The sequence below is a fragment of the Microcebus murinus genome, chromosome 7 (assembly GCF_040939455.1).
Source record: "Microcebus murinus isolate Inina chromosome 7, M.murinus_Inina_mat1.0, whole genome shotgun sequence".
NCBI classification, from domain to species: Eukaryota; Metazoa; Chordata; class Mammalia; order Primates; family Cheirogaleidae; genus Microcebus; species Microcebus murinus.
This window is the reverse complement of record NC_134110.1, coordinates 26,191,800-26,214,594: the sequence shown is the minus strand read 5'-3', so window position 1 is coordinate 26,214,594 and position 22,795 is coordinate 26,191,800. Positions and strand designations below refer to the sequence as shown.

Sequence of the window (22,795 nt, the reverse complement as noted above, 5' to 3'; positions counted from 1 at the left end):
CAAACCTTGCTTCTCCGCAGCTTCTAATTTCCAGGCCCTTGGCTCACAAACATTGCTCCAGAGAAGCACAAAACTCCACCTCCACCCTGAAAGGACCTAACACCCACTGATACTGGCTCCCAGCTCCAGCTGAGAAACAAGATGGAGGGGAAAGCAGCAAAACATCTGTCAGATGTCCCTGCACTCCCAAGTCCCAGCACTCGCCCTGGCACCCACACCCTCCCTGGAAGTCCCCGGCCCAGCGAGGGCCTCAACCATTTGGTGTAGGGAAGGAAGCTCTGTCTGCACCTGAGCTGAAATTGCAGCTTGCTCAGCCTGAGGTCTGGCTCAATTAGAAATTTGCCTTCAAACTGCAAGGAACAGAAAATCCATCTAATTGTACCTTTTAAAATGGAGGTTTTGTTTTGCCTCCATAATGAGAATTCTGGGGGCAGGTGGCTGCTAGCATGACTCAGGGGCTTAACAACGCTGGTGAATGAGTGGGCAGAGGCCTGGCTGTACCTGTTCAGAGAGAGGAGAAGCAGGGACTGGCACACAGGGCACATAGAGCATGAGAAGGTAACCTCAGAATGTCCTGGACCACCTGCTTCTGCCCTGAGTGACCGCCAGGTCCAGGGACCCTCAGGTCCAGCTCAGGATGTTCCCTGCTGGCCCTCAGCCTTGCTCTGTGTGCACACACCCATTACTCAGCAAGCCCCCCATTTTCCTGGCTGGTGTGAAGGGAACTGGTGACCCAGCCTAGAATCTAGGAACCCGGAGAGCTCGGACAGAGCTTCCCAGGCCCTTCCTTTTCCTGGGCTGGCTGCAAGTTTCTAGGAGACTTACCCCAGGGCTGGTGCCCGAATCCTTACCCCTTTGGGAATCTGTGGAGCTAGCTTCCCCAGAACTTGCCCCACATAGTGACAGAATCTACCTCATGGCCAGACAGCCCCTACCCTGAGTTGTAGCTGTGCCTCCCTCAACCAGACCCTGAATGTCAGGGCCAGGCTCACAGCAGTACAGGGGCGCACCTGCTGAGCCAAGGCTCCCCAGTGGCTGGTGGTGACACAGACCACTCCTCTCCCCACGTGTGCCTGCGGTGCTGCTGTGTGCTAGGCACAGGGTTATCTGCGTTGGCTGAGATTCTTGTCCTTGCTGGAGGCCCAAGGATGGGAGGGTACACAAGGGCTGAGGGGCTCCAGGGGGCACAAAGCAGGGTCAGCAGAGCTAAGCCCTAAACCGAGTTTATAGGAGTCTGCCAAGGAGTTGGAGGAGGAGGAGCTGTAAAGGTCCGCCCCACCAGGACCTTCGGGTGGACAGGGCTCAAACACTGAGACCCGTGGCTCAGCCTCGCCGGGTGCCGGGCAGTACTCATGGCCCTGGCTAGTGCTTTTGGTGCCCAGACAGGGTTACCTGCCCCCTGCCGCCCAGGCTGGAGAGGTGCCTTGGCGGTGACAGAGCCCAGCACGCTGAGCACTTTGAAGGGTGAAAGGGGCCTATCTGACCCAGGGCTTGTGGCCAGGGGTCCAGGCTGTGGATTGGCCTCTGGACAGTGGCCTGGCAGGCAGGTCTTGATGACCCCAGGGCGCACCCCTCAGCCCAGCACGTGTAGGCAGCAGGGCCCACCCAGAGAGCACCACACTCCAGAGAGTGTGGTGCAGGACACTTCCACAGCCTGGTGGCCTGGGGCAGGCCTCTGCCCTGCAGCTCAAGACAACTGTTTCCTGGTCTTTGTCAGTGAGACATGGGGGACCCCTGAGATGGAAAGGGACCTGTGTGGCCCGGGGTTAAGACTACTCAGGCCTTGAGTGTGACTCTGCCACTTGCCAGCTGTGTGATCTTGGGCAAGCTGTTTAGCCTCTCTGTGCTCAAGCCCTTCAAAATTAGAGAAAACAAAGCCCATCTTGTGGGAGTGGTGTAGAGGGTCACTGCCCTGCTGGCAGCCACACTGGGCATGGTACCCCAATTTGGCAAAGATCCTGCTCAGTGTCACTCAAGTTTATCTCCCTGGAGCCTCCTTGCTCGAATTTACCACCCCCTCTGGGCCCCACCCCTTCCCTGTGACAGATCTCGCAGGGATTTGACTGGGCCTGATGTTGTCCTGGGGATATTCTGTCTCCAGGGACAGGAAGCAGAAGTCCATGGTTAAGCCTCCTGCTCCTTGTTCTAGATTGTGGGAACTCGCATGGGAAGGAGGCAGCCTTCCCAAAGCAGGAAATTCCTGAGGAAGGAGACTCTCTCGGCATCATGAGCCCCAGGCAGACCAAGTGGCGCTCTCCTGAGACCACTGAGGTTTGCAGAAACCGATGGACAGGGGACAGGTCAGTGCCGGGATGCAGAGCAAGGCCATGACTCCTCTGCATGTGGGTCCTCAGCATGAGATGGCCACCATCAGGCCTCCAGCTCAAGGTCATGGAGGAGGCACCCTCAGGCCAACCTCAGGCCTGTGCACATCAAAGGGCTCCTGCCCAGAGCAGGGCAGCGGGTGTGGGGAAGGGGCTGGGGACCAGCAGGGGGCAGGGACATGGGGGAGGGCTGTCAGACTGCAGGCTTCTCAGCAGCAGAGAATTCACACAGGGAAAAGCCAGTTGAGAAGCTCAGCAACACTAGAGAAGCCCCAGGCGCCCAGCCAGGAAATCCTCTGAACAGGGTGACAAGGGTAGAAAGGGTGAAGTCCCACAAAGGAGGCCTCATCAAATTAAGAACTTCTGCTCTGGGGAAGAGCCCCTGAAGAGGCTGAAAAGACAAACCGCAGTTTGGGAGAAAGCGTTTGCAAATCGCATAGTGGACAAAGACTGGTGTCTACAATCTACCTAATAATACAATGTATCTCAAAACTCAACAGTGAAAAAACAGTCCAGTGAGAAGATGGGCGGGAGACAGGAGGAGATATTGCACCGAGAGGACTTGCAGATGGCACATAAGCTCATGAAAAGATGTTCAACACTGTCAGTCCTCAGGGAAATGTAATTTAAAACCACAATGAGATATCACTATACACCTGTCAGAATGGCTAAAATAGCAAACAGTGATCACACAAAATGCTGGTGACGAAGCAGAGAAACTGGATCACTTGTTCTCTGGGGGTGGGAATGTCAAACAGTGCAGCTACTCCCAAAAACAGCGTGGCTGTTTCTTACAAAACTGAACATGTAGCTGCCATAGCACCCAGTGACTGCACTCCTGGGCCTTCATCCCAGAGAACGAAGACTACACTCATACGAGAACCTGCACATGAATGTTCACAGCAGCTATATTTGTTATAGCTTAAAACTGGAAACCTGCCCTGATGTCCTTCAAGGGGTGAACAGTTAAACAGGGTATGTACACCCACGGCAGACAACTCAACAACAAAAAGGAGTTGCCATTGAAATACACAGCCGCCCGGATGCATCTATGGAGAATTAGGCCATCTCAGCAGGTCACACACAGGTGGTTTCATTCATGCACCTTTCTGAAGTGACCTCTCTAGAAGCAGAGAGAGCAGATTGGTGGCTTGCAGGGATCCAAGATGCGCCCCCTCCCACAGAGGAGGTTGTATTATTGTACTATAGTTATGCAAAGTGTCATTCTTGGAGGAAACTAGCAAAGTATACAGTGGATCTCTGTAGGAACAAGAGTGACTTTATTTTAAATGTTAATCTGCCAGGCTAGCCCTGAGTGTGGGAGAGCCTCCGAAATGTCCAGCTGATATTTTACTCTTCATGCAGGGACAGCTATCCACAGTAAGTTTCACCTCTCCTCCAAAACAACCCGGATGCTGTCCAAGAAATAGTACATAATGCATTCTCTCGGCCACCTGCACATTCCTTCGAGAGCATGTAGACTTTGTCCCCAAGATATAAGCCCTGGGAGTGGGGATTGCTATGCAGAGATCTACTTGTCTTGTGACCACCCAGGACCACTCCTGTCCATAAGTCCCCCAATAAATCATCCTTTACCAACAAACTGGATTTGCCTGCCTCATTCTTTGGTTTCTGAACTCCTTTGGCATTTGGGGGTCACTTTGCACATATGGCCCTTTCATGGAAAACTCTCTTATAACTGCACGTGAATCTAACAATTACTTCATTAAAATCTTAATTAAAAATAAAGGCAGCAGATGTCAGCAGCCTTAGAGAGTCTGGCTGGAGGGAGAGCCCAAAGGTGTCCTAGGTGTGGACCTCACTGGACAGGGGAAGCCCTGTGGAGGGAAGCCCGGGGCTAGGAGTTTGTCCATAGGTCAGCCTCCCCTGGGCATTCAGGAGTTCTCCCTGGAGGGAGGCTCCATCAGCCCCCAGCCCTCTTGCCCCCCACCCCGGAGTGGAAAGGCCCTTCCTGTCTCAGGATTTAGGCCAAGGAGACCCAGGGATGGACAGGTTGCAGGAGCATCAGACTCTGTGGGCTGAGTCAATTTGGAAGAAAGAATACAAGGTGACTAAGCTCTGCAAGAGCAAAGCCAGGCTTTTGGGTGGGTTTTGCTTGTTTGTTTTGTACAGTGCTTTGTTGAGCCATGCATTAAATCAGAAAATAAGTATTTTATATTTATTGATTGGTTTCAACTGATGTTGGAAAACCTGGGCACCCACTCCTGTGCTTCAGCGAAAGTGTCCAGGCCACCAGCTTTGGAAGCCCATTGCAGGTTACACCTAGCACTGCCTTGGAGTCCCAGACGCAGGGAGGGAGACGGGTACCACAGGGGATCAATCCCGAACTCAGGGCCCTCTGGGTGGCCACCCTCACGCCTCTGCCCTGGCACCACAAGGCCACAAGGCAGGACCACCTGGGCTTGGGTCTACCTCTTCTGGGGTTCTCCAGTTCTCTTCTGTACCACAGAGCGGCTCCTGCTGAGGGTCCTGGGACTTGTGAGAGGGCAAGGAAGGTCAGATGTACAGAAGCCACTCACACCAGGGACTTCCCAGCCACCATGTTCCTCTACTGTTCCATAAACCTGTCCTGAGGCCTCAGGCACTAGGCCCCTCGTCTGGCCTCCTCCTGCCCATCCACAGGCACCTGAGGTGCCATGCCCTGCCTGGCAAGATGTCCCTGGCACAGCCCGTCATCTTGGCCCATGCGTTGGGGTTTGACTGTCTCCCCTGGACTAACGTCAGCCAGCCCTGCAGTTTATCCCTCATCCAAGATGCTCCTTTCCCACACATGGGAACACACCTGCTACCCCTCCTTCAGGCTCTGAGTAGGCCTCCCCTGACCCCACCAACCTGTGACGGCCCAGCCACACCTGCCTGCTCCCCAGTGCCCGTGACAGAGCCAGGAGCACAGAAGGCACCTACGGTTAGTCAGGAACCAGTGGGTTTTGTTCTCAGGAATCTCCAGCTTTGGGACAAGGAGCCTCCTTTCAGTAATCAATACCTGTTCCTTTTAACCCTCCCTCCCCATTCCCCAACCCTCGGCTCTCCCAGGGTTAATGGGCATCCTCTGGTTGAGGGGAGTTTGTCAAATGGGTGTGGTTTTTTCACTATATCTCTTCATCTACAGAAAGGGTATTATATAGTCAATTCTGTTTATTCCTCACGCAGGCAATGGAAGAGTGTGTGTGTGTGTGTGTGTGTGTGTGTGTGTGTGACAGAGAGAGAGAGAGAGAGAGAGAGAGAGAGAGAGAGAGAGAGAAAGAGAGAAATGAGAAGCATACTGATAAATACATCAGACGCATAGTTTGGGCCTAAGACAAGGACTTGGGTGCTGAGTGCAGATATTCTACTTGGGGGTCTCAGAGCGTGAGGCAGGGAATGGGAAAGTGAGACGGGAAAGGACAGATGTCAGTAGAGGGTGTGCAGTGTGCCACAGGGCGCACTACCCGGGAAACTCTCTGGGGATTGGGTGAAGGTGCCTGTGAATAATCCCTGTGAGGGGGACACTGACATCTGCCCGAAGTCCCGTGGGGTGTTTAGGGGTAAGGCAGGGCTGCTGCATGCTGTGAAGTGTGGGCCATTTTCTGTAGTTTCCACAGGGGTGCCAGGAGTTCCAGCACCAGAAACAGAGAGGCCCATCCTTCCCTACTTCTCTGCAGAGCAAGGCCAGGTGTCTGCACCTGGGTTACTCTGTTCCCCAGCCCTCTCTGTCTGCTCCAGTGCCCAGACCACACTGTCTTAATTGCTGTCATGAGAATTCACTATCTGGCTGAGCAAACTTTCCTCCATCATTCTAGTTCCTCAGCTATTTTTCTTCACTTGCAATTTCATGTAAGTTCTGGAAATAGCTTTTCAAGTTTACAGAAACCATGCTAGGACTTTGATCAGAACTGCATTGCATCTGTGAGGTAAAATTGAGAGAACTGACCTTTTAAAAATATTAAGTCCAGCAATCCATGAACATGGGCTTTAACACCATTTATTTGGGTCTTGTTTAAGGACTCGCAAAAACATTTTATAATTTTCTCCATAGAGACCTTCCACGTGTTTTGTTAGATTGATTCCAAGGTATTTCATATTTCTGATACTGCTGTGAGTGGTGGCTTTTCTTTTCCGTTGTCTCATTGTTTGTTGCTGATGTACGAGAATACAATTGATCTTTATATGTTGATTTTTAAAATTCAACTTTGACTCTTATTAATTCTAATCATTTATCTGTATTTTAATGGATTCTCTCCCTACACAATAATGTCACCTGCAAATAGTGACTATTTTGTTTCTTCCTTTTCAATCCTTCTAGCAGTCACGAGGGTGAACACCTGACACTGCACTCCACAGCCAGCTGTATTGTGTAAGTACGTGAGATGTTCCACACTATTGTAAAATAGGTGTTGTGTTAGATGATTTGCCAGCTGTCACAAGGTAGGTGTCTGAGCACTTCTGAGCTGGGTCAGGCTGCGCTACAATGTTTTCAAATCTCTCCTAGGACAGGGAGTGCTGGGTCACACAGAAACTCTAGGTTAAACTCTTTGAGCAACTGCCAGGCTGTTTTCCAAAGTGGCTGCATTATCTCACGCTGCCGCCAGGGGCGCACGAAGGCCCAATCCATCTTAACGTGTCACCTCCCTTCCGCTCCCCACCACTGTCAGGCAGTTCTCTCCCCCGGAACAGGGCATCAGCACCGTGACCCACACTCTCTGGCCTCCTCCTCCCCAGATAATTCCCCAACAGCCTCAACAATATTTAGAAAACACAGATCGTCACACTCCTGCTCAGGATGCTCCATTGACTTCTCGTGACCCTAAAGTAAAACCCTCCCTCACAGGCCCCCCAGGCTCGGGTGCTTGCATCTGCTCTGAAATAGCTCCCTGAAATGCCACCTCTGCTGCAGAATTCCTGACCCCCAGCACCACACTGCTCCATGTGGGCCAGTGGCAGGGGGAGAGGACCTGCGACCTCCCATCAGGAGCTCAAATGAATGGGCAATGAGGACAGGTGAATCCTGCCCACAGCAGAGAGTTTGCAGACTTTCCCAGCCAGGCTGGCATCCACTCCTCATCCTGGCTACCTGCCCCCAGCCCCACCCACAGCCACATTCTCCTCTGCCCTGCCTTAATCAATATCATAAAATTCATCCTAGAAAGAATGTCCTACAAGTGGCAAATGGACAGCACCTTCAGTAGAACTTGGACCTTATTCCACATAAGAGAATTCATCCTAAAGAGAAACCCGTGACATCCCAACATCTGAAAATTCACCCTTTGAGTACAATGGATGCAGGGAAGGCTTCAATTCCAGATTATCTGTTAACAACACCAGAGGAACCACACAGAAAATTTGCATGTTAGAGAAAGCTTACAATTATATTGGGAGTGGATTTTTAAATTTAACATAGAGGAGTTATACAGAAACACCACAGCCTTTGAGCAAAGGTGCATCTGAGAGTGAATCTGTACTGGAAGGAAGCTTCCTTTGCCTAGTAAGTCACCTCCCTGTAAGTGTGTAAATGGACAAACCTGGGAAAGATTGTGTGATTGAAGAACGCATGCACTAACCACCAATGTCTTATCATAGGTGGTAAGCCAAGGAGCAGGTGTTAGTTTTTCTAATTAAATTTGTGTGACATATAATTAAGGAACATGCCCACAGGTAAGAAATCAAATCGATATTTCTTGGAAGAATGATTAAGCTGGAAGGCCCAGCTGTTCTGCCTCCTCCTCCATGCGGACAGCCTCCTGACACACCTGCTCAGGCAGTCCCTCCCTGGCATCTGAAACAGCGGTCTGCACTCTGGCTTCTCCCGGAGTCATCTAGGCTGCTTTTGAAAAATATCCCATGGGCGCCCCGCACCCCAGTTAAACTCGAATTTGTGCAGGAGGGCCCTGGGCAGCACTTTGTGAAGCTCTTGTGTGTTACAAATGAACAGCCTGAGCTGCACACACTACACCCAGGAGAGTATGCCATCTGGTGACACTTAATCCTGACTGACCATCAAAATCACTGGGAAGCTTCTAGAATCACGGGTTACCATGGGTTACTAGGTTCAACCCCAATGGCATTCTGTTTGGATGACACATGGAAATCCCTTTTTAAAAAGTATTCCAAAGTAATTCTGACTATGAGCAGGTTCAGGAAGCAAAGTCACAGAGGGTGTGAACATGAAAGGGGAGGCAGCAGCCCCACCGGGCAGGGGGAGACCCAGGAACTCCGTGGGGTGGGGGGATTGGTGGAGGCGCAGGTGCAGGGCACGAGGCCAGAGGGCGAAAGAGGCCCGAGGGGGAACGAGGCCGGGCGGCATGAGCTCTGGGACTCTCGGCCAGGCAGGGTCGCTCTGCTGGTAGGCGCGGGGGCGGGAGAGGCTGTCAGGGTCTTCTGAAGGTGCGGCGCAGGCGAGGCAGGCGGCGGGGAGCGTACACCGGGCCAAGTTGCACCCCACCGTGGCCACCACCGTCCTCCCAGGATCCCAGAGCCGCTGCATTCACCCAGAGAGCCGAGACACGGCCGGGGAGGGGCGGGGACGGGATCAGGAGGGACAGAGGACTTGGGCCTGGGAGGGGCGAGGCGGGGCCGGGCCGGGATGGGAGGAGCCAGGGAGGGGCGGGGCCGGCGTCCGGGCCACACACCACCATCGAGAGGTCGGGCCTCAGCGGCTAGAGCGGCCCCGGAAGGGGCGTGTCGGCGGCCGGGCGCTTCCTGCGGGCGCTAAGGGCCGGCCAAGCGGCTGGGCTGCTAGGCAAGGGCTGGCGCGGTGAGCGGGAGTGTCTGCGGCGAAGCGGGCGCGCCTCTCCTGCGGCTGGCCCCTGCGAGGGCGCGCCAGCCCCGTCCACCCTCCGGCTGTCATCGTCCGCGCCCTGTTCCGTTATCGCGTCTGCAGTCAGGTACTTCTGAGCTCCTGCCGCGTCGGGTCTGGGACGCGCGGCGTCAGGAGGGGCTCTGCTGCGGGGGCAGCCGCGTCCCCTCACCCGCTGCCCGGCGCGCTCCAGGCGGGAGGGGCGGACGGTCCGAGGCTGTCTCCGCTCCGCACGCGGGTCGCGGATCTGTGGTTGGTGAGGGGCGTGCCGCTCTTCCAGGAGCGCGGGAGACCCTGGTGGGCTCCTCTTCTCTGCCGGTTTTCAAAGGCCTTGTGTCGCAGGCCTTGACACAGCTACCTGGCGGGCTGTGGACCCGATGGGCTGTTGGGCCCTGAATCGCAAGCCCACCAATAACGCAGTCTCTCCCTGACACCCTGGTTCCTGGAGGCAGAAGGAGTAAGTAAGGGTAAGTGAGGTTTCCTGGGAAGCCCCACTGCTGATGGACAGACACCCAGAGATTACAAGTGAAAAGGTCTCAGCCCAGAGAGGTAACAGAGCGATAGTGAAGTTGTGCAGTAGAACCAGAACCCTAGCCTTTAGGCCAGGTCCCTCATTTGCTGTGCAAGTGTGGGTTGTGTTGTCTGTGTAGCTGTAGCAGTCACTCATGTCTGCAAGCCTGTTGAATGAGGAGGCCAAGAAGACAATCAGGGTAGTCCACTGTTTTTAACAAATATTAAGTGAGAATTCCAGTCTCTGCTCTTAAGAACCTGCCAGCTTGAGTTGGGCAGACAAGACTGTTATCAGGAATGTTTCCTGAGCACAGTATGTGACGGAGATTTGGAGATGAAAAAGACATGATTCTTGCCTCTGCCTCATAAGAAAACTGGCACGTTAGTAACCAGTGACAGATGTCCTGGTGGAGGGCACAGTGCTATGGAATACAGAGGACCCCCCATAGGCCTGGGGCCAGCAGGTGTCAGGTTTCCTGGGTACACAAATCACGCCTCTCCATCGAGTGGAGTCAATATAGAGCTCGGGAGAGGAGCTGGTGCCTACAGTTCAGCCCCACCACATGAAGCACAAGGATCGTTTGCCCTTTTGTATTAGTTCTTGGTTTTTATCTCAGTTTTCTACTAAAGCTAGACCCCCTGCCTCGGACTCCAGCCTGGTTGACTGGGGTTGTGATTCTCTGCCCATCTCAGCAGAGCTGCCACCTGATTCCTGCGTCCTCCTCTCAGTGCAGATAACCTTCCTTTATCTTCAGTTCTGGCTCCTACCCAATGCTGAGAACCACCTCCTCCAGAAGCTACCTTCAGATAGAGCGCTCAGAAAGTGATGTTGGCCTGAAACTGAATCAAGTTTATCTAAACATTTTCATTTAGAAAAGACCAGACTCTCAGACTCCTTGCTGACATAGGAAATTTATATAGGCATTTTATGCACTACTTCCACACATGAGGAGAGAAGAGAGAAGGCCAAGCATTCCCCTCTTGACTTAACAAAGAGAATTCGAAGTATTTATGCATTAAAGCATACATCATTTGTATCTGAGCTCAATTTGCAACTAAAGTTCGACTCTAGCCTTACACTGCAGCCTGGTTGACCAAGAACTAATACAAAGAATTTGGAATATCATTACTTAGAACACCACATTTTTGGGTAAGACAGCTGTCAGGATTGTGGACCGCCTAGTGGACAAGAGTAACTATCACAGGACACGAAGCTTCTTTGCTTAGTACACCTTCTTCAGGGTGGTTTGAAGAGTCAGACAACGATCTGCTTTCCTTGGCATTGCAAAGGAAACAGTACTTTCTGCTAATCTCATGGAGATTTCTTTCACTATCAGTTAAAAGAGCCTGGTGTTTTTTGACGCTGTATGCTGGAATTTCAATACTTAGTACCGAGAGAAAGAGGCAGGTCAGAAAGCTCAGAAATGATACAGAAAAGAGACAGCCATGCAAGGTGATGATTCTGTAGACACCTGGGCCTTACCAGTCACTTCCTATTGCTGGGATTGGCTAATTCTTATTTGACTTTGTAGTGAGATCAGGATGCTGCTAGACTGAATGATCTTTCCCTCCCCTTCAGAGTTTATGAAAGACATTTGTGTGGAATAAGGTTCAGACAGTGCCAGCAGGTCCTGGTTAGTGATCATCAGGGGCTTCTACCCCGAGTCCAGGTGAGAATTTGCCTGGGCTGCAGAGAAGGGGCTGTGCCAGGGACCAAATGTTGTCACTTGCTATCGTGTGACCTGGGGAAATGGTGGTGAAGATGAGGATTAAATATGTTGATACTCCTTAAGTGCTTAGACAGGGGACATGTTAAGTGATAGCATTGTTTTAATTTTTCAGTCATTCAACAAATATATGATGAGGAGCCTCCATGTACCAGGAGCTGTAGGGAAGCACTAGGATAGATAGCACAGTGAACAAGCCATGTTTAGTTAAAAAATAACAAAGGTTTAGCCCATGTTAAGTGCTTGGAGGAAAAGTAGTGCTGGGAAAAGAGGGGCAGCGTGGGTGGGGCATGTCATCAGGTCAGGGGTGTCTCTGAGAAGGGGCCACTGGAGCAGAGCTCTGGAAGGCAGAGGGTAGAGGGAGCCCAGCGCAGAGGCAGGAAGGATTGAGTATGTTTGGGGAAGCCAAAGAAGACGAGAGTGATGAGGGGGTCACCAGAGGAGAGGCATGTAGTGCCTGTGAATCTGAGGGAGGCCATGGCCATCTGCACGGGGTGTGATGTGATAGGGCTAGCTGGCTCTGTGGGCCAGCTGGGAGTCCAGGCTCCAGGAGGCCCCTCCCATGGGCACGAGGCTCCTGCAGCCTGTAGCTCCAAAGCATGTGACTGGCTCCAAGCACAGGATGGTGGAGGAGGAGTAAGACCCTGGCGGGAACAAGATAAATTTGGGGATGTGGAGATGGGACAGCCACAGGGCAGATGTTGGTCCATGTGCCTGTCAGATTCTAATGCAGCCACAGCAGTGTGCAGACCCATCCCCTGGCAGAGGGATAAGGATTCTTTGGTCAGCAGCTGAGTGAGTAGTGATGCTGCTCACCGAGAGAAAGAAAATGGGGGAGAGTGACTTAAGGTTCTGGGGAGATCAGGAATTCAGTTTGAGATGCTCCTTGGGGAAACCATTGGAAGGGAGGAACCGCACCCCCCACCATGTCCCCTTCCCAGCACTTGCCATCCCGCCCCTTGATTGTGCAGCCTCTGGAAGACATGTTAATCTGAGGTTTGTGATCTTGCTTCTCTCCAGCAGCACAAGGACAGGCCACTCTTTCCTTCCTGGCACAGAGTGTCAGTCACATGCTGGAAAAATGGGGAGTTCCTGGGCAAGCAGAGCCTGGGAGGAAGGCACCAGGAGCCCCAGGCTTCCTGCAGCTCAGGCTGCAGACCCTTAGTCCGGGCAGCTTCCATGGAGCTGAGAGAGATGGAGAAGGCTGCAGGCAGAAAAAAGAAGACACAGACCCCAAGGGAGGAGGCAGATGTGCCGAAGGACACTCCCACAGAAGAGCAAGCCTCTGGGGGAAAGAAGCCAAACAAGAGATCTGCTGTGGCCAGAAGGCACAGTAAGGGGCCCAGCCTGAGTCCGGAAGATGAAGAACACATCTTTGACGCTTTCGATGCTTCCTTTAAAGATGACTTTGAGGGAGTTCCTGTGTTCATTCCTTTTCAGAGGAAGAAACCTTACGAATGTAGCGAATGTGGACGAATCTTTAAGCACAAGACAGATCACATCCGCCATCAGAGAGTGCACACCGGAGAGAAGCCCTTTAAATGTGAGCAGTGTGGGAAGACCTTCCGGCATAGTTCCGACGTCACTAAACATCAGAGAATTCATACTGGAGAGAAGCCCTTCAAATGCGGGGAGTGCGGGAAAGCCTTTAACTGCGGCTCCAATCTCCTGAAACACCAGAAGACGCACACTGGAGAGAAGCCTTATGAATGTAAGGAATGTGGGAAAGCCTTTGCCTACAGCTCCTGTCTCATTCGCCATCGGAAGCGCCACCCGCGGAAGAAGCCCTGAGCACAGGGAAGCTGTGACTGGAGTCTGTGCCACGCACTCCTCCTCTTTCCGCATCCGAACGAGGCAAGGACTGGGGCCGTGTTCCCAGAAAATCAACCCCATCAGATATGGGAATGCCAAGCAGGCAAGAGACCTTTCTCACTCCAGATAATCTCTTTGGATCAAGACACCGGCTGGTGTGGAAGCTCCTTGAGGCTCTGTGGAGCTACAGGCCATTTTTCTGAACTACCTGATGCCCTAAGAATCAGCACCATGGATAGAGGAGCATAACAGCTGCCGTCAGTGCTGCCCAAGAACACTCAGCAGGAAAGGCCCCTGGCACTGTGGACCAGCATCTCCTGCCGCCATCTCTGTGGCATCCACTGTGCTTGGGCCCTTTCAAGGCTCCAGTCTGTGGACTCTCCACCTTCTGGGTCCTCAAGCTAGACAGGGGTGCTCTACAGCGACCTCGGGGAAGCAAGTGTCCACTGCACTGCACCAAACCCCCCTAGTCCTGGTCAGCTGGCTTCAGTGACCATTCTGTGGTTTGTCCTCTGGCTGGAGCACCAGCCCCAAGAGCTGGGCCACACCATGTGTCCTAGCCCAGATGGGCAGCCTGACTTACCTGGAGGGACCACTCGGGACCTGGGCTTCTCAGGGCCTTGAACCTCCCACCATGGAGACTTTGTCCCCAGCCACAAAGTGGGGTCCCCAGCAGACGACAGCAACTTACATCCAACCTGTGTCTGCCACTCAGCCTCTGGACACAGGCAGTGGCCCCTGCCCCACAGCCAGCCCTGTATTCAGGTTAGTCCACTTCCCCATGCCTGTCTCCCAGGTCCACACTCTCTGCCCCTTGGTGTTCCTCTGAGAGTGGTCTTTGTGAGGCTCCTGCTCTCCAGGGGACTATGGTTTGTGAGAGAGTAGTGAGGTGACTTTGTCAAGCAGGAGGTAATATGGCTTCTTGTTGAGAAAATTGGCACCTGTGTTTCCAACTGGACACAGAAGACTAAAAATGGCCTTGACCTTTGGGATTCTGAGAGAAGGGTCTCGAGTTGGAGCCAGAGATGGGCTTGTCCATCAAGCAGTCAGAGAAACCAGCTGGGGGGGTGGGACGCACCCCAAACAATGGAGGACAGTTGTGTCCTGGTGGAAATTGTCATGGTCTTTCTAAAAGCTATAACATTCTAACCCTTCTGCATGGGCCCAGCCTAGCCCAGTCCCTGGCAGTGCATGAGACTGCCATCCTTAAGAAGTGGCTGGGGGCAAGCCTCCTCTTCCACCTTCAAGAGTGCTTTCAATCTCTGCCCTCATGGATTTATTTAAAGTATGTTCCAAAATATATGCCAAGCATCTCTCTTCTCCTTGACTGCTCACACTGGCCAGTGTGGCCCAAGGAACCCACATCATGGCCTGAGGAGCCTGGGTGTCATGGTGGAGGGGGGCAGGCTGCTCAGCTCTCAGCCTCTCTCATACCATTCCCCAAGGTGGGTGCACAGACAGATGGCAAGTACCAGTTCTCCCCCGCCCCCCAAAAAATCACCTCTTAGAACTAGAAAATAAATTCACCTAAATCTCAGAAACAAATGAAAGCCCACCATGGTTTAGTCTCTAGCCTAGTCAGCTTCCTCTACCACAGGTCTGAGAAGAGCCTGTCCACATGTTCCCAGCCAGATCCTGGCCCCAGGACAGTATCCCACAGGTTGTTGGAGGAATCTCAGAGGTCAGTATTGGCACTCATTCCCCTGGGCTGGCCATGAACCTGAGCAGGCTGGTCTGAGGGGAAGGTCCTCAGCCCTCCCATGCCCCAGCACACATGTTTTGTTAGTATAGTTGTGGTCACCTGCATGGCCCTGCTGTGTTTGGGCTGAGGCTGTGTTGGCCTTCATCAGACTTGTCCGGGCTCTTCTGCTCTTGTGACCACACTGGCGGGACACCCATCTCCAGATGCACAGGTGATTCTCAGTGTCTCCCAGAAGATGGCCTTCTCACTGTCCTGTGCCATGGTCAGTGCTGGAAGCACGGCCTTTGCAGCCCTCCTTCCTGGTAGCCTGTGGTCCCAATGAAGGTGGGAGGCATGTCCCATAGTCTCGTGTGCCTGCCTGTGTCCTGCACTGCCAGGGTATGTGCAGCCAGCCTTGCTGTCTGGCTTCCCAGGGCTGTGGTCAGCTCACTGCTTTCTGCATTGGGGTGAATAGAGCGAGGTAGGAGGTGGCCCTGGCTTCACCTGGACTGTTCTGGATGCTACAGGTGGACCTAGGCAGTACTGTGCCTCCCCCAGGGTGTGGAGGGCCCTCCCTCAGTGGGATCTCCTTATGCCGTTGTTCCCTGGGGCTGTCCTACCTGGGCTGGATCTCCTTGGACAGCTGTCTCCAGGAGAGGAAGCCTCCTGGTCCCAGAAACAGAGAGCTGATGAGGTGAAATTATTCAAAAGCAGGGATCAGGCCGGGCGCTGTGGCTCACGCCTGTAATCCTAGCTCTTGGGAGGCCGAGGCGGGCGGATTGCTCAAGGTCAGGAGTTCAAAACCAGCCTGAGCAAGAGCGAGACCCCGTCTCTACTATAAACAGAAAGAAATTAATTGGCCAACTGATATATATATATAAAAAATTAGCCGGGCATAGTGGCACATGCCTGTAGTCCCAGCTACTCGGGAGGCTGAGGCAGAAGGATCACTCGAGCCCAGGAGTTTGAGGTTGCTGTGAGCTAGGCTGATGCCACGGCACTCACTCTAGCCTGGACAACAAAGTGAGACTCTGTCTCAAAAAAAAAAAAAAAAAAAAAAAAAAAAGCAGGGATCAGAGCTGACGTGGGAGACACACAGGTCAGTATGAGCCTCACTTGGAAGAGCTGCTTAAAGGACTTTGTTGGGACACTTGGCAGACCTGGCACCAGTTTTTCATGGACCATGGCCCTCCTAGGTTATGTCCTTGCTAAAGATGCACGCTAAGGTTGTCGGGTCATAGGTCATGATGTCTGCAGCTTATTCTGAAATGTTCAGGAAGGAAACAGTAACAATACATGAGTGCTTGTACTGAGAGAGTGACAGAGCAGATTGGCTAAATGTTAGTCATTGGTGAGTCTAGAGCAGGGGCTAGCTGGCCTTTTTCTATAAAGAGCCAGATAGTAACTATTCTTTGCTCTGCAGCCCTATGGTCTGTGTCACAACAACTCAGCTGCCGTGTAGGGCAGCAGCAGTTGTAGATAGTACATAAGCCATGGGCATGGTGTGTGCCAATAAAACTATTCACAAAAAAAGGCAGTGGGCCAGACTTGGCCCATTTGCCAATCCCTGTTCTAGATGAACGGTATGTGAGAGTTCACTCCCTATCCTTGTAAGCTTTCTGTACATCTGAAAGACCTTCAGAATTAAACGTTACAGGGAAGAGCTGGCTTAGGAAGTCAGAAAACCTGGATGCAGGTAGTGGAATGAGACCGTGGGGGCAGGAGCTGTTCAGAGCAGGTGTCCTCTCCTGTTTATCTCAATGTGCCAGGGAGGGTGGTGGCTGTGGACAGCTCAGGACACTCGCACACATGCCCTGGTTTAGTTTTACTTATTATAGTATTATAATTTTTCCATGTTTCTACCATTGGGAAGCATTACTTTTAATGACTGCATGGGGATCCATTGAATAGAAAAGCCAGAGTTGACATAACCATTTGCCAACACGGGTACATAGACTGTTTCCAATTTAGGTTACTATAAATAATGCTGTGATAAATATCTTTTTCTCATTTAAGGCTGATAGGATGGACCCCCAGATGCAGAATGACAAATTGCGAAAGACCTGCCTCCAGGTGTGCCCACGTAGACGCCTGCAGAGTGCATGGACACAGGGCCGCCTCCACCTCTCCAGCAGTGGGTAGGTGGGTTCTTAGTCCTTGTCAATTCACTGGGAGAGATAAAAATGTAGTTTAACTGATGTTTGGTTTGTAGGAAGGGTGGTGCAGAGCATAGCTCTGGAGTCACAACTTGTAGACTTGACCCTCACTCTGGAGCTGTGGGACCTTTGTCTCAGTTTCCTCAAATATGAAATGGGGATGCTGACAGTGCTTAACCCATATAGTAGCCAAGAATTCAGAAACTCAATGTGTGAAGTTCTAAGCACAGTGCTGGTTCCTAATTGTTTAACAAATGTTAGGTCCTGTCATGTTAGTGCTCTTAATGAGACCAAGTATTTGTTCACATGCATGCAGGGATGGCTGTGAAAGCTGATAGCCTTAGATGCCTCTTCCAGAAAAGATGGGCTGACTTCAACAAAATCAGTCTGGAAAACAACAAAAGATACATTTTTTTAGGCCAGCCAAAACTGGCTGACGTGGCTGACGCCTATAATCCTAGCACTTTGGAAGGCCAAAGTGGAGGATCATTCATGGCCAAGAGTTCAAGATCAGCCTGAGCAACATAACAAGACCCTGCCTCTACTAAAAATAGAAAAATTAGCTCTGCATGGTGGCATGCTTCTAGTCCCAGCTACTTGGGAGGCTGAGGCAGGAGGATCACTTGAGCCCAGGAGCTTGAGGTTGCAACGAACTGTGATGATGCCACTGCACTCCAGCCTGGGCAACAGATTGAGACCCTGTCTCAAAAAAATAAAAAGGATACTAGTCAGCCATAAAAATAAGTGAAATTTTGATTCATGGATGAACCTTGAAACCATGATTGATACTTAGAGAAATAAGCCAGACACAAGACAAATAAACATTGTATGATTTCATTTATAAGAGCCACCTAGAGTAGGCAAGTGCAGAAAGAAAGTAGACTGGTGATTACCAGGGACTAGGGGAGGGGAGATGGGAAGTTAGTGTTTAATGGAGACAGAGTTTATGTTGGGGATGATGGATGGACAAACATTCAGTGGACTGAATGTTTGTTTCTGCCCAAATTCATGTGTTGAAATCCTAACCCCCAAGGTAATGGTATTAGGAGGTGGGGCCTTTAGGAGATGATGAGGTCATGGGATGGAGCCCTCATGAATGAGATTCATGCCCTTAGGAGGCCAGAGAGCTCGCTCACCCTTTTTCCACCATGTGAGGACCCAACAGGAAGATAGCTGTCTGCAACCAGACCCGACAGCACCCTGTTCTCAGACTTCGGGGCACCAGGACTGTGAAATATAAATTTCTGTTGTTTATAAGTCACCCAGTCTATGGGACATTGCTATAGCAGCTCCAATGGATAAGACAATGTGAAACTTTTGGATATAGGTAGTGGAGATGGGTACATAACATTGTATTATGTGTTTAATGCCACTGAATTATATACTCACAAATAGTTAAAATTATAAATATATTTTACTGCAATGAAAAAAATTAAATTTGATACATTATTTTTAAATGCAATTTTCAAAATATTGTTTATTATAGCAATAAAAATATGCAAGGCCTTTATGAAGAAAATTTTTTTACATACCTAACAAAATGAAGGAGATATACCATTTCATTGATAGAAGGTCCTAAAATTATAAAGACATTGGTTAGTACCCAAATTAATTTAGAATCAGTGCAATCAAAATCCCAGCCAGGTTTCATTGTGGATCCTACATTGATTCAAAAGTATGTGTGGAAAAGCAAATTAACAAGACATTGAAGAAAAAACAGATGGAGGTATGGGGAACCTGCCCTATGAGAAACCAGACCTTTATAAATTATGAGTATTGGGGACTGCAGGACCTGGAGCAGCCCACGCACTTGGAGCTGGACTTGAGCCAGTGCCCACGCAGGAAAGTTAGAATGATCTGCCCCTCAGCCATTTGGAAAAAAATCTCAGATGGATCAAGAGAGTTTAAAACTTTCAGAAAAATAAGTATAGGAAAATAACTGTATGATTTCAGGGTAGAAGAGGAATTCCTAAACAAGATATTAAAAAGTACAAATCATAAAGGAAAAGACTAATACTTTTGATCATATTAAAATTGACAATTTCTGTTCACCAGAAGAGAGAAAAGACAGCAAATAGGAGGATGGTGATGCAGTCCCAGAGCCAGCAGTGGCAGGGCACATGCTTACAGTGCTGAAATTGTCTCATTTAATTTCTGGACACAAAGGAAGACCACAGATCACAGACCTCCTTGCAGCCAAGGGGGCCCATGGGAATGGGTTCTGGCCAGTGGAATGTGAGCAAAGTGGTAGACACCTCTTTAAGCCTGGCCTCCTGGAAGGTTCCCCACGATCCACTGCTCTCCCCCCTTCTATGACTGAAAGAGAAGGACTCGGAGATGGCAGAGCCACACACCGGAGGAAGGAGCCAAGACCCAGAGTCACCCTCAGGGAGAGCCTCAAGCACCTTCATGATGTGAGCAAGAAATGAACATCTACTGTATCAAGACACTGAGGTTGGAGGTTCTTTATTATCACGGCCAGTGTATTCCCCTGACTGCTACAGTGACAGATGACTAATATTTGAGTATATAAAGAATTCATAGAAAGCAAAGGAGTGCTCATCCATGCTGTTAGACTGTTATGTGGTAAAGCAACTTTGGAAGATGGTCTGGCATCTTCTGGCAAGTTGCAGAAAGGCATTCCCTGCTAACCCAGAGACTTCGCTTGTTCATTTACAGTGGAGACACTTTCGTACGTGCACCCAAAGAGACACATACGCTAATATTCACAGTGAGCACACCCTGTCAGGAAGACTGGAGATAACCCAAGTCAGCAGCACGGTGGACATAGGATTGTCTGTTGGTGCAGGGAAACCTATTCAGCCATGATGATGAAAATAGCCACGACTGCACCATCACTGTGGACCTCAGACTGATGGCAGGCAAAGAAAGTAAGGCACGGAGACAGGTGGGAGGATTCTAATTACCATGAATTTCAGAACCAGACAAAACCAATTGTGTTGTGTGGAGCACATGTGGTAACATGCTAGAGAAAAGCAAAAGCCTGGGTCATCCCAGACTCAAAAGAAGAGGGGCATGCACACAACTCGGAGATCTGGGTAGTGTCTTAAAATGGACAAAGGTTGAGTGGTTGTGTGATCTGCTGTCACTCATTTATGTGATCTCATCATATACACTTTTACTTTATGTATGTTTGATATATCTTCCAACTTTCTTAAATTTTTTTAAAAAAAATATTAAGTGTTTCCCATGAATGTATTGCCATCCAGGCCGGGGGTGCACAAGCTTGTGCCCCACTCCCCCTCCCCACCGCACTCATCATGAGGCACCCACCCCATGCCATCTACAATCACTGACAGGTGCCAGTTACTACCTAATCAAAGCCATTCTCTTGTTTTCATAGTCTGGTTTTTACCAGCAAGGGAACTAGGTAATAACTGCTTCCTTATTTACTGAGAAGGTGTTTATCCTCCTTTTCAGGCTGTTAAAGCAAATTACTCCAAGCAAGAAGTTCCTGATGAGATACGCTTACAAAGGAACCTTAAAAGTAACAAGAAAGATTCACCTGTTCCTGAGTTCAGAGGCAGAGCAGAGACTAAGCAGGAAGAAGAGAGCGCTCTGGGGAGAAGAAAAGTGAGCTTGTCCAGAGCAGCAGTCCCCTGGCCCAGGACAGCATCCATGTGCACGAGGCCACCTTGGCCCTGGGAAGGGCTGTTGCTGCAGGGAGGGTGAAACAGGGTAAGCGCAGGGAAGCATTTTATCTGAGTCACCTGACAAAAAACTAGAAACAACTGCAGGGAGCTTTCACTTGGTCCCCAACCTCTTCAGAGATTTAAACAGTCACAGTGGGCAACTTTTCCTCAATCCTTCGGTCCTTAAGCACCGTCAGTGGGGCCAGGGCCATAGGAGAGCTGTGTTAGCAGGGACAGACTGAGGCTCCTTCTAACTTCAGCATAGCCACCCTGGAGGGGAGTTCTGGGAACCAACTCGATGTTCAGAACCTGAGAAGCATATGGGGGAAATCTGAAAGCCCCTCAGTCAAGCATCAAGGTTCTCTTTACAGGAAAAGGTGAAAGCAAAAACCCAGAAGCTTCTCAGGAGCACAGAGTGTCCACACAGCCCTCCTCGACTGCCCTGCCCAGCAGGCACTGCCCACCGGGCCTCGTTCTTGGGGAGGAGCACTGACCAAGACAGCTCTGGCTGGACCTCAGCACAGAGAACCTCCCGGTGTCTCATCTCTGTCTTCCCACCAGAAGTCTGGGGGACACACCCAGCTCTGGGTGGCAGAGCCCTTCCCTGTCTGGGCCTCCTTTTTCCTGTTCCACATGGAAAGGGAGGGCTGACAGTGACTCAGGTTTGCTGGCTCTGGGCAGGTCCCCCTGTGCTGCTGGGTGCACCTGGGCCTGAGTCCTAGTGAACTCTTGTATCAATCCCCAATTTGGGCACCACGATGTGATTGTTTCTTTCCTGTGTGAGTGAGCTGAGACACCAGGACATGCTGTAGAGGAAAACAGGACTGGAGCATAAGGTTCTATGGCCTCAGCACCAGGGAGAAAAGCCACAGCCTCTGGGGAGACTTGGATATTTGCTCTGGAACAAGGACAGAGAATTGGTATTGAGGCATGGCTCTCAGGGAGCCAGGACAGGGTGGGGGCATTCCGTGGTCAGCAGAGAACAGCTGAAGCCCAGGGAAGATGGAGTAGGCTCTGGGTCCCGTCTCAAACACATTATCCCGTGGGCAAGGAGGGCACATCAGCCTGTGCCTTCAAGAGCCTGTGCTCCCAGAGCTTGGCATTGCTTTCTTGTGGTTTCCTCCTCAAATCCAGCCACGTGTTCAGTGCACTGAGGGCAAGTAGAGTGTCTAGCTACAGTCCCCCTGGGATCCCTCCCTGGCCACAGTGGTGACTCCCCAGTCTGGCTAGAAAGGATGCTGTTGCCCTACAGTTCCTCTTGGAGATGGCTCCAAGGAAGGTGGCTCTGGGGCCTGATGAGGGTTCCTGGACAGAAGAACCCCTGAGCCTGGGGCCTTTCAGCCCCCACCTGCCTGTCTGTACCTCATCTGGCCCTGGTGTCCTGGTGTGGTTTAGGAAGCACTGCACACATGCCTGTCGCTGCAGCCTCAGCCACTGCAATTCAGCTGGTGGTTTTGTTTTTTTGTTTTTTTTTTTTGGTGTTCACAACTCTTTGTCTTGTGTGTGTGTGTTTCTTGGTCAGGTTGAATGCTGTCATGCCTCAATACTCCTCACATTCCCTCATGGCATGTGTGTTAAATCGCACAGCTCATGTCCTGTGAACGCTCTTGTAACATGGTCTTGGCCTCCTGTGTTGGTGGCAGATATTGTCCCTGGTCCAGTATTTCCCACTGTTATTTTGTATTGCCCCCAAATTTAACTTTCCTACTAGCCAAAGTTGTTGAACTTTTATATTCTATCTTTATTCCTTAGTAAGTATCCTCTACATTTGGGATAAATACTCTATTTTGTTTTTGACTACTTTTTCTGTGGCTTTTTACCTGGTTTTTTCTTCATTCTGCATGGATCACAGGATTTGTTACAGAATGCTTCCTTCTCCTGCTTGTCCGTACCTATTTTCTCATACAGTAAACATCTGTTTCTGACTTGTTACTGTCCCATTGGTCTCTCTGCAGTTTGGGGGTGCAGTCAAGATCCCCCCCAAGGAGGCCACTGGCTTCCTCCCAGGGAACAATTGTAGTTGCCATCTCCTGGGTCCTCAGGACTGCAGACGCTGGCTGGTCACTGCCTCTGGTGAGTCTCTTCAGGACTGCTGCCCATGAACCAAACTCATAAGAGACTGATACATAAAGCAGAACA

At 50.9% G+C, this 22,795-nt stretch overlaps 1 protein-coding gene across 4 annotated transcripts; it reads left to right on the top strand.

Moving 5' to 3' along the window:
• The first annotated feature begins 9,007 nt into the window (after positions 1–9,007).
• ZFP41 (ZFP41 zinc finger protein) lies at positions 9,008–22,584 on the top strand. 4 transcript variants are annotated; one of them, XM_012752929.2, is made up of 4 exons: positions 9,008–9,205; positions 12,378–13,931; positions 16,864–16,985; positions 20,445–22,584. In XM_012752929.2, exon 2 carries the CDS (start codon positions 12,534–12,536, stop codon positions 13,143–13,145), a length of 612 nt encoding a protein of 203 aa, XP_012608383.1. In that variant the 5' UTR covers positions 9,008–9,205; positions 12,378–12,533; the 3' UTR covers positions 13,146–13,931; positions 16,864–16,985; positions 20,445–22,584. The 4 variants fall into 4 exon arrangements, with proteins under 4 accessions (XP_012608383.1, XP_020144628.1, XP_075861086.1 ...); XM_020289039.2 differs by having other exon boundaries at positions 12,375–13,931; XM_076004971.1 differs by lacking the exon at positions 20,445–22,584 and adding an exon at positions 19,683–20,432 and having other exon boundaries at positions 12,375–13,931.
• The last annotated feature ends 211 nt before the right edge of the window (positions 22,585–22,795 follow it).